The sequence below is a fragment of the Podarcis erhardii genome (genome assembly GCF_964252035.2).
Source record: "Podarcis erhardii genome assembly, chromosome: 9".
In the NCBI taxonomy this organism is placed as follows: domain Eukaryota; kingdom Metazoa; phylum Chordata; class Lepidosauria; order Squamata; family Lacertidae; genus Podarcis; species Podarcis erhardii.
In genome coordinates, this window is record NC_138512.1 from 64,396,234 (window position 1) to 64,410,586 (window position 14,353).

The 14,353-nt window shown below is 44.4% G+C and overlaps 1 protein-coding gene across 1 annotated transcript in view; it reads left to right on the forward strand.

The window, feature by feature from the left end:
* Positions 1-286: 286 nt before the first annotated feature.
* Positions 287-14,353, forward strand: part of SNCA (synuclein alpha) — a 49,428-nt gene continuing 35,361 nt past the window's right edge. Inside the window, exons 1-2 of the mRNA XM_081877422.1 lie at positions 287-722; positions 4,712-4,857. Coding sequence (XP_081733548.1) covers positions 4,737-4,857 — 121 coding nt within the window. The 5' untranslated portion in view covers positions 287-722; positions 4,712-4,736. The remainder of the gene's footprint in view (positions 723-4,711; positions 4,858-14,353) is intronic.

The following is a 14,353-nucleotide window of genomic DNA, read 5'->3' on the forward strand; positions in this document are numbered from 1 at the left end:
CTGTCCGCGGTGACTTACTTATGCATGCATTTGTTTTGTAAGGAAAACCAACAACAGGATGCGGAGGTACAAGTTCGCGTCCCCCTAATCTGAACGTTCCAGAAACACCCTTCCTGCTCTTAAGGCTCCCCCACTTGTTGCCATTGCAATCTCGTTCCCTCCAGCCGCGAAGATGCTTCCTATCCCTTCCTCATCATGCAAGCGCTCTCTGTCTCTCTGGAGGAGGCTGCTCGTTCACGGGCGGAGCCACGAGAAGATGGAGAGACCGAGGGAAAGAGGGAGGGCGGGGAGGGCGGTGTTCTCTCCCTGGGCTGAGCTCGTGGGCGCTGCCTGTCTTCTTACCTGACAAATCAGGCGGAGAGAAGAGGCTGCGAAAAGGAGAGAGTGAAGCTTTGCTCCCCCACCCAACACACACACACACACACACACACACACACACACACACACAGCGATACACCCGGCGCCTTGGAACTGGAGGGCAGGATCTCTCGCCCCCCCCGGTCCTTTCCCTCCAACTCCTTCCAGCTTTGCGGAACTGGGACCACCTGGGTACCACTAGACGCGGCTGGACTCTTCTTCTCTCCTGTATCCTTCAGCAGCCATGTACTGATCAGAGCATCCTTCGGAACTCTCTCTTGTTTGTCGCTCTCGCTCTTTCTGGTCCTCCCTTTACGCTTCAAATTCAACAGTTCTAGAGAAGTATCGAGGCAAGGAGCGAGAGGGTAAGTAACGTGGATGAAATTTCTATATCTTCGTTTTCCTATGGTGGTGAGGCGGTGGAGGGGGGTGGAACATGATGGAGGAGGACTTTTGAGGATGTGGTCCTGTTGCACACTTAGTAAATCGCACTGGACCCGACGAGGTTTACTTCTGCAAAGGCATGGGCAGAATGCTAAGAGCTGATGTCATATGTAGGTTTTCAACTCGGAAGTAAGTTCCCTTGTGTGCTCAATGGAGGGCTTACTTCTCTGCAAATGTTCAGAAGCTTGTAGACTCCTATGCCTACGCTTGCAGCCTGTGCATGCTTACTTTGGAGTAAGCCCCGTTGAAATGAACAGGACTCATTTCTGAGTAAACATACATTAGATCATTCTATAAAATATATCTTGTTTACGCACATACACAGATACACGCACACTCCCCAAACCCAGAAGCTTGGCTTTGGGGGAAAGGGGAAATTATAATTTCAATAATGAATATATTTAATAATGAATATATTTAATGAATATATTTAAGTGTCTGTCATTAGCTAAGCAAGAAAAATGTATTAGGAAAGGTGGGACAGGGAGGCAGCAATGGGAGCTGTCTTGCTGTGTTTCTTACGGACAAAAGAGAGCAGGTGTTTAGCATAGAAGCCTTCCTCTTTAAGCAATTGTGTGGCTCTTTAGATATTGTTGGACTCTATTTCCTGTCAGCACAAGTCAGCATTGTCCAAAGGACACGGATGATGGGATATAGTTTAGCTACCCCGATTTAAAGAGATATGCACGTATAGGCATGGTGCTGGACCACAAATTCCCTTGTCCCTGACCATTGGCCATGTTGACTTGGGCTGATGAATGTTGGAGAACTACAGGTTGTCCTCCACCACCCTTGATTTAACTCATGGACCCTACCCTGTTCTACCATGAGACCAGAGCTATATAGGCATCCTAAGAGAGCCTGGCCATGTTTGTTGTCACATTCAGTCTTCGTATATATACAAGTACTATCGCTTCAGAAAATGGTGAAGTGTGTGACTGTCCCCAGTTGTTGGGTTTTTTTTTGGGGGGGTGGACACAAAAATGTGGAAAGTGCTCAGTTGAAAAGGGGACTCATCCTAAAAGGAGAAACCATGTCCAGAGCCTGCCTCTGATAGAACAGAAATGGAACAACATCCATTCTAGAAGAATTTGCTGCCTGCTAAATCTCCCATACGCAGACCATCTTCTTTCTGTTTCCAAACCATTAAACATGGTGTCTACTGTCTTAGTACTCCTCCTCCCACAGACTAATGGTTTATCTTCCCTTGTGTAAGAGACTGTGTGTGTGTGTGTGTGTGTGAGAGAGAGAGAGAGAGAGAGAGAGAGAGAGAGAGAGAGAGAACACACACCATGTGCCATTGTATGCAGGGATCTGCCTTCCTTTCATTACCGGGGAATTGGATGCCTTTATTGACAAGTCCGATGAAGTTTTGGCTCTTGTCCAGGGATTAGCTAAGATCGCAGTGGTTCTCAAGATTTGTTTACTACATTACCTAGACTATAAATATACAAATAGACTAGACTAACAGCACTGAGATTGTTGTTTACCCAATGATTAAGGGGGAAAGTCAAGTGTGTGTGTGTAAGAGAGAGAGAAATTGAAATCAAATTAAAGTGAAGAACTTGGCAGTGGTGTTTTTTAAACTATGCAGCTGTGAACAAAAGTGAATCAAGGTCAGCCAACATGTCACAGAGATGCACACCACTTCTATGCAAACTTATCCTGGTGCAATTCCATGATTGATTGGCATTTTCCTGAACACTTGCAATATGTGGGTGTTTTTAAAGAAAATCCTGTGCAGGGCTGGCATGTAAATGAACATGATCTCAGGGGCTAATGTTAGCATCTTCAGATAAAGACAGCTTAATGCTCCTCCCCCTCACATCCCTCTCCTAGGTTTGCTGGATATAGTATATTTCCCAGGACTTGGTAATGAAGATTCACACTCCTATTTTTAAATAATTACTCATTTGTTCACGGTTTGGAAGGACTTGTTGCAGTGCTCAGCTGTGGCTATGGGGTTCCATTCTCTCTGATGTTTGAGCGTGGCAGAAAAAAGGTCTAAAATGGTTTAAAATCTGGTTTAAAAGGGCTTGTTAGCTGCTAGGTACTAACAGCTTTAAAAAGACAATTGGGAATTTTGTGTTCACTGATAGACCTTGTTCTCCCCCAGCAAGGTAACTCTCACTTATTTTTATACTAGCTTCCTGGGCAAATGGACCTCTCAAGGCAACGGAGGCTGATCTGTTACAGCAAATGGGACATTGCCTACCCAAACCCAGTCGTGCCCTGAGTCAGCTTCTGCCTGCCAGACTTCTTTCTTAAACCCAGTCCAGTGGGTGATCCTGCCTGTCAGCTTCCTCCTCCTTCATCTCAGTTTTGTCATTCTAGGACGCTGATGTGATTGGTCTATTTATTATATTTATACACTGCTTTCCATTCAGATGTATCGCAAAGCGGCTTACAAACAGACAACAACAATAACATAATAGAACATCACAAGTACAATATAGATCATATGGAAGAATTAACCAATCATCAGTAAAACAATTACAAACCATCAGTAAAACAACTGCAATCTATAAAACACTATTAACAAAACTGCTAAAAAAATTAAGCTAAACAGCACAAAGACAACAAAAATTATATTATTCTTATTTGTTCTTATTTTCTTATCATGTATTTTGCGTCTTTCATCTTGTATTTGTATGTTGTGAACTGCCCAGGGATCTACAGATGGGGTGGTGGTGGTGTATAAATTTAATTAATAATAATAGTAATATAACAACAACAACAACAACAACAACAACAACAACAACAACAACAACACCACAGTGGTACCTCGGGTTACATACTCTTCAGGTTACATATGCTTCAGGTTACAGACTCTGCTAACCCAGAAATAGTACCTCAGGTTAAGAACTTTGCTTCAGGATGAGAACAGAAATCGTGCTCTGGAGGCGCAGTGGCAGGAGGAGGCCCCATTAGCTAAAGTGGTGCTTCAGGTTAAGAACAGTTTCAGGTTAAGAACGGACCTCTGGAATGAATTAAGTACTTAACCCGAGGTACCAGTGTAATAATATAGGATTTACAAAGTGCTACAGCATTCATAATCGATAAAACCATTCTAACAACATTAACAAGATAGCAATTAAATAATAAACTAAGTACTGCTGAATTCATACACAGACTCTCCCCACCTCTTTGGCTCACCATCTTCCACTCTATTCAGTTCATTAAAAGACACATCCACACGATGCTCATGGCAGCATCTTCTTTCTGAAGGCTCCTAGGACTGGAGGGTAGGGCAAGGCAGGTGGAAAAAAGCCACCCCCTGACGGCCAGCACAAAGTCAGAACCAGAATCAGTTGATTCCGCCCGTGGTTGGTTTTGGCTCCATTTACTGTCAGCCTGTCTGCCTCTCGCCCAGCCACCACCGCCTGAAGGTGATTCTCAAATCAGATCATTGCACAGTTTTAGAGATAAAACATGACTCATTGTGACAACAACACACAACTATACATTTCACTCCAAACCAGCAATATTTAGCAGCAACATTAAAATGACAGTCTTAAAAACGAAGACCAGCAACATCATTTGACTAAAAGTGGATATACTCAGACAGGTCTTTTTTAAAACAACAACAACATTAAAATCAGTTAACAGATAAGCCAAACACACTTTTCATGGGAGGGTGTTCCATGGTGATAGGCCCATCATTGAGCAGGCAAATTTACCACTGAGCTTCAACCCTTCCTGTATTGGGTTCAACGGCCATGATCCTGTTTCCCTTATTGTGCCTTGATTAGCGCCATATCTTTTTGTCTCCATGGATTCATATTGCACTGTATGAACAGGTGGGCATCTAATGCTGAACACACACACACTCTCTCTCTCTCTCTCTCCCTCTTTTTTTTTTCTCTCTCTCTGCCTTCATTTAATTTGTTTTCTTTGTCTTTCTTTCCAGGGCTGGATATTGACATTCTTTAGCCATGGATGTATTCATGAAAGGATTTAACAGAGCCAAGGAAGGAGTTGTGGCGGCAGCGGAAAAGACCAAGCAGGGCATGGCGGAAGCAGCAGGGAAAACGAAAGAAGGAGTTCTCTATGTAGGTAGGTGGGCAACAAGATCTAAACGGAGCCAGTCATTTTTTTCTTCTTTCACCACTTTACATTGTGATGTTTAGAAACTGGGTGCCCACAACCATTTTATTATACATATTGCCATCCATTATTATTACCACTATTAGTAGTAGTAGTAGTGGTGGTAGTATACCCCTCCCATCTGGCCAGGTTGCCCCAGACACTCTGGGTGGCTTCCAACACATATGTTGTTGTTGTTTAGTCGTTTAGTGGTGTCTGACTCTTCGTCACTCCATGGACCAGAGCACGCCAGGCACTTCTGTCTTCCACTGCCTCCCGCAGTTTGGTAAAACTCATGCTGGTAGCTTTGAGAACACTGTCCAAACATCTTGTCCTCTCTCGTCCCCTTCTCCTCGTGCCCTCCATCTTTCCCAACATCAGGGTCTTTTCCAGGGAGTCTTCTCTTCTCATGAGGTGGCCAAAGTACTGGAGCCTCAGCTTCACGATCTGTCCTTCCAGTGAGCACTCAGGGCTGATTTCCTTAAGAATGGATAGGTTTATTCTTCTTGCAGTCCATGGGACTATCAAGAGTCTCCTCCAGCACCATAATTCAAAATCCAACACATATAGAAACATGATAAAATGTCTTCTAAAAGTTGTATCTTTATCTTTATCTCCTTGACATCTGAAGAATACAAGATAAAAAGTGGGGTTGTATGTGATCGTGTGTGGGTGGGTGCACGCACCTGCTTAGAGCAGGGGTGGGGAAAATCTGGCCCTCCAGATGTTTCTGAACTGCAACTCCCATAATCTCTGCCCATTGGCCATACTTGCAGGGGTTGATGGGAGTTGTAGTTCAGCAACATCTGGAGGGCCCATTGCTCCCACCCCTGGTTTAGATATTCCTGTTGAAATATAAAGCTGTATGCAAGCTTTGAGGACAACAACAAATATAAGTTTACATTGCTGTTGCTGCTGTTGTTCATTAATAGATAACATTATTATTGTTCTTTTATTTTATTTATGTACTGCTTAATGCCAAAGAGGGCTTCTATACTTGATGTGTGTGGTAAGATTCTCCTTGCCACTTGGCAAGTCATCTAACAAGATGACCAAGGTTCTCCAGAAAGGAGAACTCATGGATGTTAGGATTGTCTGCCCTGTCTCAAAGACCGATGGGAATGGAGGGAGATAGGAGGGAAAGACCTATCCAGGCATAAGCTGTGAACATTTGTGTAAAACAGGGATGGGAGTTTGAGTGCAAACAGCATCTGGAGGACACAGGCCCCTATCCCTGAGGTAAAGCTACTACAAGTTTGAAAGAAAGTTGAGCGTTGGGCACTGAAGATAAGTATATTCAGCAAGAGTGAGAATTGTTGTGTTCATCTGCAGATGCAAACAAACCAAGGGCGTGTTTACACTACACCGTTATTGGATTCACACCATCTCAACCATCATAGCTTCTCCCAAAGATTCATGGGAATTTAGCTCAGCTGAGGTCATTTTTTGCCTGATAGAGACACCCAGCTTGCTTCAAATAGCAGCAATTCCTAAGGTTCCTTTGGAGGACAGAATTAATGTTAGACTAAATTTAGAGGCACAGCTTAAGGCACTTTGGGGTGACCTGTTCAATAAGCATACATCCTGATTTGTTTGTGAGAAGGTTGGGTGACATTGCATAACAGCGAGCGTTATTGCACACTGCCCAGTGTATTTCACCATCACTTTCCATGCTGCAAAAAGTCGAATCTTTTGGAGAATCATAGGGTCCAACCTTCTGCAATGCAGCTGTCCCTTACAAGGATTGAAACTGCAACCTTGGCATTATCAGCACTATTGGGCAACTTGGATTTGCTGGCATGTGATTGAATCCCACCTAAAAACAGCGAGAAGTCTGGAAGTGCCCTCAAGTATATGCCCAAACATTATTATTAGTTGCTTCGTACAACTTTTTCAGAATTGGTGGCTTTCGTGGAGCAACACTGCAGGTGACTAAAGCAGCCAAGCAACAGCAGGAGCCTGGAAACGGTTCCTTTTTCTGTGAAATGGCTGTGTTTCACAGCCATGAAACTGGCAGCTGTTGCTACTGAGCACCAGCCATTTTTCACCCCTGCAGGCATGACTATTACACACATGCTCCTCTGGAGAAGGTGTCTATATTCATTATCATGGACACTTAGCAGATAATGACTCATGAACTCACTACTGTAGGCTTATCCAGATCCCTTCCACTGATTTTTCGAGACCATTATGTAGTACTTCATGTGAATTTGGTTGCAGTGGTGCTAGATAAAGTGCTTTCCTACTTTAAAAAAAAATGTTTAGGAAAAATTGTGGGTTTTTTGCTAATACTAAAATACAGAACAGCAAACCCTTTACACTGCCTGGCCTCCCTGAGCATCCCATAACTTAAAAGTGGGGAACCTGCAGGGAGAAAATAAGAAGGACTAAGAAGGGGGAAGGGATGCGGGTGGCGCTGCGGGTTAAACCACAGAGCCTAGGACTTGCCAATCAGAAGGTCGGCGGTTCGAATCCCCACGACGGGGTGAGCTCCCATTGCTCGGTCCCTGCTCCTGCCAACCTAGCAGTTCAAAAGCACGTCAAAGTGCAAGTAGATAAATAGGTACTGCTCCGGCGGGAAGGTAAATGGCGTTTCCGTGCGCTGCTCTGGTTCACCAGAAGCAGCTTAGTCATCCTGGCCACATGACCTGGAAGCTGTACACCGGCTCCCTTGGCCAATAAAGCAAGATGAGCACCGCAACCCTAGAGTCGGCCACGACTGGACCTAATGGTCAGGGGTCCCTTTATCTTTAAGAAGGGGAAAAGGTGACAACTTAGGAACAGGCTCCCCAATTTCCCCCTCTCCTGCACCTGAGCGACCTGGTGTTCTTACTCATCGATAGTGGCAGCACCACACTTGTTTCAATGCCCTAGTTTGAACATGTGGGTGATTCATAAAGTCGAAAGAGACAGACCTAAGCCTTGCTTTCTAAGCATTAAATTCTGAGTACTGTGAAAAGTAAGAGTCGGCAAAATCCTCCAAGTAAAGTATTGCAGTTCAGTGCCCAGGTTGGAGATATTGATCAAAGAGGGACCATCATTCAGTGGTAGAGCCCGTTTTTTGAATTCAGAAGACAACAGAGAATTCTGTTCATCACTACTGGGGTAGTGATACTGCTGGAAATACAAGAGCAGGGATCGTTCAGTTTGCAATGGGTTAATTCTTTAATCAGGAAGTCAACTAACCATGCTGGGGAGGGAAGAGATGTTGCTTAGCAACCTGTCAGAGTCTCATGATGTTTGCTGAAGTAGCACATGCTCTGATTGGCTGTGTAGTTCTGAGGAAGTTTTTCTTCTGTATGTTTGGTCAAATGTCTCCTTGCTTTGTATAAGGTCTGAAGGAAGAAAGACAAAATACCTGCTTATTTCTCCATCTGCATTACTGAACTGAGTTTGCTAACAGATTCAACTACCAGTCCAGTTCACTTCTGAATCATCACAAATAGTGTTGGCTTCCAAAACAACTCAGTAGCTAGGTTCTGTTCCTGTTCTTCATTCTCCCCCCCTCCCCCAGGAGTACTCATTTTAAACTGTGTATCTTGCCTTTCCTAAAATTTCTTTCATCATGAAGAAAGTACATATGGTGGTGTACATATGCTTCTCCCAGGCAGTCACACATCCAGGCCCTGGCCAGACCTAGACTTGCTTAGTATTTGTAAGGTGATGGTCTCATGTCTTCAGACCATAACTATACAGTGGTACCTCGGGTTAAGAACTTAATTCATTCTGGAGGTCCGTTCTTAATCTGAAACTGTTCTTAACCTGAGGTACCACTTTAGCTAATAGGGCCTCCTGCTGCCGCCGCGCCGCCGGAGCACGATTTCTGTTCTCATCCTGAAGCAAAGTTCTTAACTCAAGGTACTATTTCTGGGTTAGCGGAGTCTGTAACCTGAAGCGTCTGTAACCTGAGGTACCACTGTATATGAAAAGTGAAGATGGAGAATTTGCAGCACTTGCCCCCTGCCTCTAGGTATAGGGAAGCTTGATCGCATTCAACCATCTCTCCTCCTAGACCACATCTCTCGCTTAGAGCTCATTGACGCTGGTCAACAGAACACAGCAGGAGGCAACCAGAAGCAACCCAGCCATTCTCTGCTCCCTGGGTTCCTTCATTTTATGGATCGTGCTCCGTTGGGATGCAAGAGCACGGCAGAACTGGATGCATGTCAGATTCCTCCTTGGTAATACAGTTTAGGAACGATCAAGATTGGGTTGTGATCAGTGCAGGGCCAGTTGATTCCCCCCTCCCCCCCAAAAAAACAAAACCCGTGTGTGATTGCATGATTCATAGCTAGTGTGAAGCAGCTTTTCCACAGAAGATTTGGTTGAGAACATGCATTTTCTCTGAGTTTTATTATGCCATCTCCCCCAGCCTCCCCTCGCCATCTGGTGTGCAAGCAGCTGAAAAGAACTGGAGAGCTTCATAATTGATTTGCCTTGAGGGGAAGTGCTTGGTCTTCTCTACTACCAAGTAGGAGTTTGTGGTTCAGGGCCGTCCTAGAGTGTCCCTCCAGTTGCCAGTTAAAGAGCAATGCATGCTTTCACTGGGGAAAAAAAGCAAAAAAAAAAAAAGCTACATTGGTGTTTCTCCCACAGATTATTACAATAGTATATTGTGGGTTTTTTGTTTTGAAATAATCTGTTTTCTTTCTTTGAATAAGCAGCATTCCAGCTTTTTACTCAAGAGATGATTGCTTTAAATAGATGATAGCAAATCAAAGCAATGGAATTTGAGTGTAGCTCTCCCCACCCCAGCGAATAAAAACCTTGTTGATTTATTTCGCAGCTATCCCAGACCCTCTAAACAGGAGCTTGCTCTCCTCCTCCTACAAAGTTCTCACTTGTATCTTCCAGCATATCACAGGAGGTTAAAATAGGAATGAGCCTCTAATGACTCTCCAATTCTTGTCCTGAGAATCACTGCACAAGCCTAACCTCCTCCATCATTGCTGCCCCCCATCCTCACCAATGTGTAATAGAAGCTGGTTAGATGGGCAGCTGGATTGTCCACTGTTGATGGGCCAGCATCTTCCATCACACCAGAGAAGGTGACTTTAGGTGACTGTAGAGGAGGTCATGCAGCATGTCACTGTCACTCCTTGCCACCTGTAACTGCTGTCTAAGGCAGTTCTCTCTGCCTAATGGCAGAGCCAGCCAAGCCATTGCTTTGCTTTCAATAGCCTGCCCTCCACTAGTTTAAAAGCCAAGAGGGTAATAGGCCCAAATAATCTACTTGAAAAGCTAAGTTTCCATAGACTCCTTAGCCATTTCAACCTACCTCAGCAGCCGTAGGATGTAAAACGACGCCTTGGCGTTTGTGTACATTCGTTTACATTGGGATTGGGGAACATTTATTTGGCCACATTCTTTTCCAGCCAATCTTCTGAGGGCCACATATCATTGGTAGGCAGGGCCAGAGGCAAAAATTAGCAGAACCACAAGTGCATTTCCCTCCCCCCCCACCCCGGTGTATTGGAAAAAAAACATGCCAACCCCCCCTTTTTTTTTCTCACAAGAAAGCAGCAGGCATGGGGGGCACCATTACCTCACTTGGTTTTGTGTCACAATTCCCCCTCCCCCCCAAAAAAAGTGCTGTTCCAGGGTCACGAACTTGTGTGGTGCCCCAAAATGTGTGTTTTTATGGACACAGTGCCTGAATAAAGCACTGTTTTCATGGGGCTATCGCAACACAAAATCATGCAAGATCATGGCGCCCAAAATGGCCAAGGTTCTCTCTCTCGAGAAAAAACAGGAAGATGGCATCCCAATTTTTGCCTTCAGGGTGTTGGAGGGTATGCAAATATAAATTTTACCTTTGTATAGTGAGCTAGTTTCTGGACACACTCTCGCACCACTCTACCCTCCATCCAGACAAGGAAGAAGCATGATCAGAATTCAAGGACATGGTCCAGCGAAAAAACACTCAAGGTGTGGAGCAGGACCAGTGAAGGGGACGGCCTAGGAATAATTACAAGGGTCAAGCTACATTTCACCCCCGGGCCTGGGACTCCCCACCCCTGATTTACATGGATATATGTGCAAAAGACAAGGGTGCACCCATTCCTCCTTCAGAGATGTTACTTCACTTAAGAGTCTCTGAGAGGGCCGTTGAATCCTGGAGAATGACAATGCTAGCAATTTGTACAAATACAAGACTGGTTTAACAAATGGCATTCCCTTTTAACAAGAAACTCTAGGAACTGTACTCTGTGAGAGGAATAGGGGCCTCTCAACACCTTTAACAAACTACAGCTCCCAGAATTATTTGGCGGAAGCCATGACTGTTTGATACCACTGTATTATAGTGCTTTAAATGTATGGTGTAAATGTGGCCAAAGACTCAGTAATTGTGGTGGTACTGCTACTCAGTCTAGATGTTTTGAAATTAATGGACCTTAGCCATGTTCATTAATTTCAATCGGTCTACTCTTTATTGCCTACAATGTTTTTAGAAAAGAGAAGGAAACTTTCTGTGTTTTTTCCCTTCCTGGGTACCATAGCTATAGCACTTATCATTTTGTTGGCTCTTTCATATAGATAAGCTTGGAAGTTTTGTTGGAATCAGTGCAGCAGAGTGTAGAGCAGATCATTTAACCACATGGCATAATTTTTAAACACGTTAATCATCCAACTGACTTCAAAGTACCCAGCAGGGTCTCGTTTTTATTTATTTGATTAATTTTCTTAACATTCATTAATAGTCACTTTTCGTTAATTGATGTTTCCCCATTAATTATAATTTTAATTATTCCAATTCATTGCAAGCCATTTAATAGAAAGATGGGAGGGATTAGTAGTGACAAAGGTTGCAATTCTATATTTGCGCTTACCTGGGATTAAGTCCTATCGACTACAGTGGGGCTTAAATATGAATAGACAGGTATATGATTGCAGTAGTAGAGTGTGATGATGTACACATGGTCATGTCATTATACAAAAAGTTTCAGAAGCAAATCAGGAATGATTCACACAACGACTTCCTGGGGGTTCTTGTGTCTGAGGGAGGAACGTGTTGATGTTGACCTGGGTAGACTTTGTAGCCTCCACCTTTGCAGATGCCCATCTTAAGGGTCTTGTTTTCAATCCCTGATATGTATATTGGGCCTTAGCACCTATTTTTGAAGGTGATTTTATTTTATTTGTGCTGATCTTTTGTAGTGGGTGTTCCAAATTGGTGCTTTCTTCATATGCATGTGTTGTGGGTCCTGCATTGCGGGGGGAAGAGGGGTATTGAACGAGATGACCCTTTGGGTCCTTTCCAACTCTACAACCTATGTTTCTACAGGAGCAGCACAACTGTGGGGGGTCACACTCCAAGGTGACTATATGAAACCGCACAAAAGAAAATAAGAGCATCTCCAACTAGGGTATCCAATGTGGTACCCTCCTGATATTTTTGTACTCTACCTACTCTATCTAGCATAGTCAATGGTCAGGGATGATGGGATCTGTAGTCCAGCAACACCAGGGGTTCATGACCTGTGTCCCACACAGGCTTGCCAGCTGGTCCTGCTGGTCTCTCAGCCTGAAACCATGAGACCTTCTGTATTGTATTGTTACAGAAGTTGGGTGCCACCCACACTCTCTGTCAAGCACTGGCAAGATGCCAGGGAGTTCCGGGCTCTCACCCAGGGTTTGGAGAATTGAAGACACAGCAAATACGGTTGTAGCTTTTAGAACTAGGTTTTATTCACATATTTACCCCTTCAAGAGAGGCTTGTTCCCCACAGCAGTGCAGCACTGGAGTGCAAGGCATCTCTACCAGCCATCAGCCAGCCTGCAAGATCCATCTCCCCCTTTGTTCTCCCCTTCTTCTCCTTCCCAACACACCTTGCTCTAAAGACTTTCTTATAGATCCCAAGATTCCTCCTATATGGGCCATCAACACCTTTTGTCATATGAATGCCTTCATCCCAGGTGAGGCCCTGGCTTAGTTTACACTTTTCCACTGGCCTCCAATCTTCCCCTCAATACTCCCCAAATAATCAAAATCCTACCATTTATTAATTTCTGGGGTTTAAGGCAGTCCCCCCTCCTAAATCTGTAATAGTATACCTAGGATCATCTTACAATTCTATGATCATCTCTGAAAAAATATCCCTTGGTAACCAGGAGGGAAATATGGAAATCAAAAACCGGATTATTTACTAAAGGCATGGCTGCTCTGCCTTTGTCATGTGAGATGACCTCATGCTTGCTATGGAACCGTAAGGTAGCCTGCTTAGTAAAGATGCCAGACTGTCTGTAGGAGATCGACCCCCTGCTTGCAAATCGGGGAAATGGCCAACCATCAGAGCAAAGGACAAAGAAATCCCTTTATTTCTTCTTCGACTGATTTGTAAGAGAGAGGAAAATATGTCAGGCAAATCAGTGGGAGTGTGTGGGAAAGAAAAATGAGTACAACTATTCTTTGGATGGGGCTGGGGTCATCACCCTGGAGCAGATGTTGGAGTCCCAGTGTATTGCCAGGGCCCAGTGCTGTAACCCACCTGCCCTCCCCTTGTTTTATTTTTCCAGGCCCAGAACTTGGGCTAGCACCAGATGGCTGGGTCTAGGCCATCATTCAATTCCCTGCAAAGCTCCTTACCTAGATTTTCTCTGGCACATGTTGTAAACAAAATGTGCCCTTTTCCCCTTTTGGGGTATCCAAGAGCCCATACAGAGTCCTTACGTAGGTTCCTTATTGGTAGGAGAAAATAACAGAGGCCAACCAGAGAATATTGAGAAGCAAAGCAGCTAGTAAGCCTGATCTTTACTGATCTGTTGCAACAGGGTGCTCCCTCACACGCAGGAAAGGAGGAGGAACCCAGAACAAAGGTGTGTCCGCCCTTATATAGACATTTTAAATTGCCCTGCCCTGGAGCTCAAGACCACCCCTCCATACATCATACCTACATCACAGAAGGGGTGTAGTTCAAGACCACCCCTCCCAGATACATCATACCTACATCACAGAAAGGGCGGTCTACAGCAGAAATCTGAGTGCGTTGTTTATCTCGTCTGACAGGTCACCTGTTAATGCTCACTTGATTGGATACCCTGGGAAGCCTGGCCAGTCTTTTGTAATGATAAATACTTAGTTCCTGAGCCAGGCTCACCCCATTCAAACACAGACAGACATACCCTTAAGACAGGATTTGTGAAGGAAAAGACAATGGGGAGGCTTTTCCATTTTCCTTTGACCTTGCAGAGAAAACATTTGGTCAGTCTGGGAACAAAAAATGGTTTTAGGTCGGTCTTCCTGTGCTGATCTATGTATGTGCTTGGTTGGTACATTTATGAACATTTAATATATATCTAAGACCTTAAAATTCTTATCACAGTGGGAAATTGAAAGGCAGACTAGACCTGGCTGCAGACTGCTGTCTAGAGAGCAGAGCCACCACTAGGATAGCCGTGTGCCCCAAACAATCCCCTGTTTGGAAGGGTTATCAGAAAGAAGCCCTCCATTTGAAGGAGACTTCTG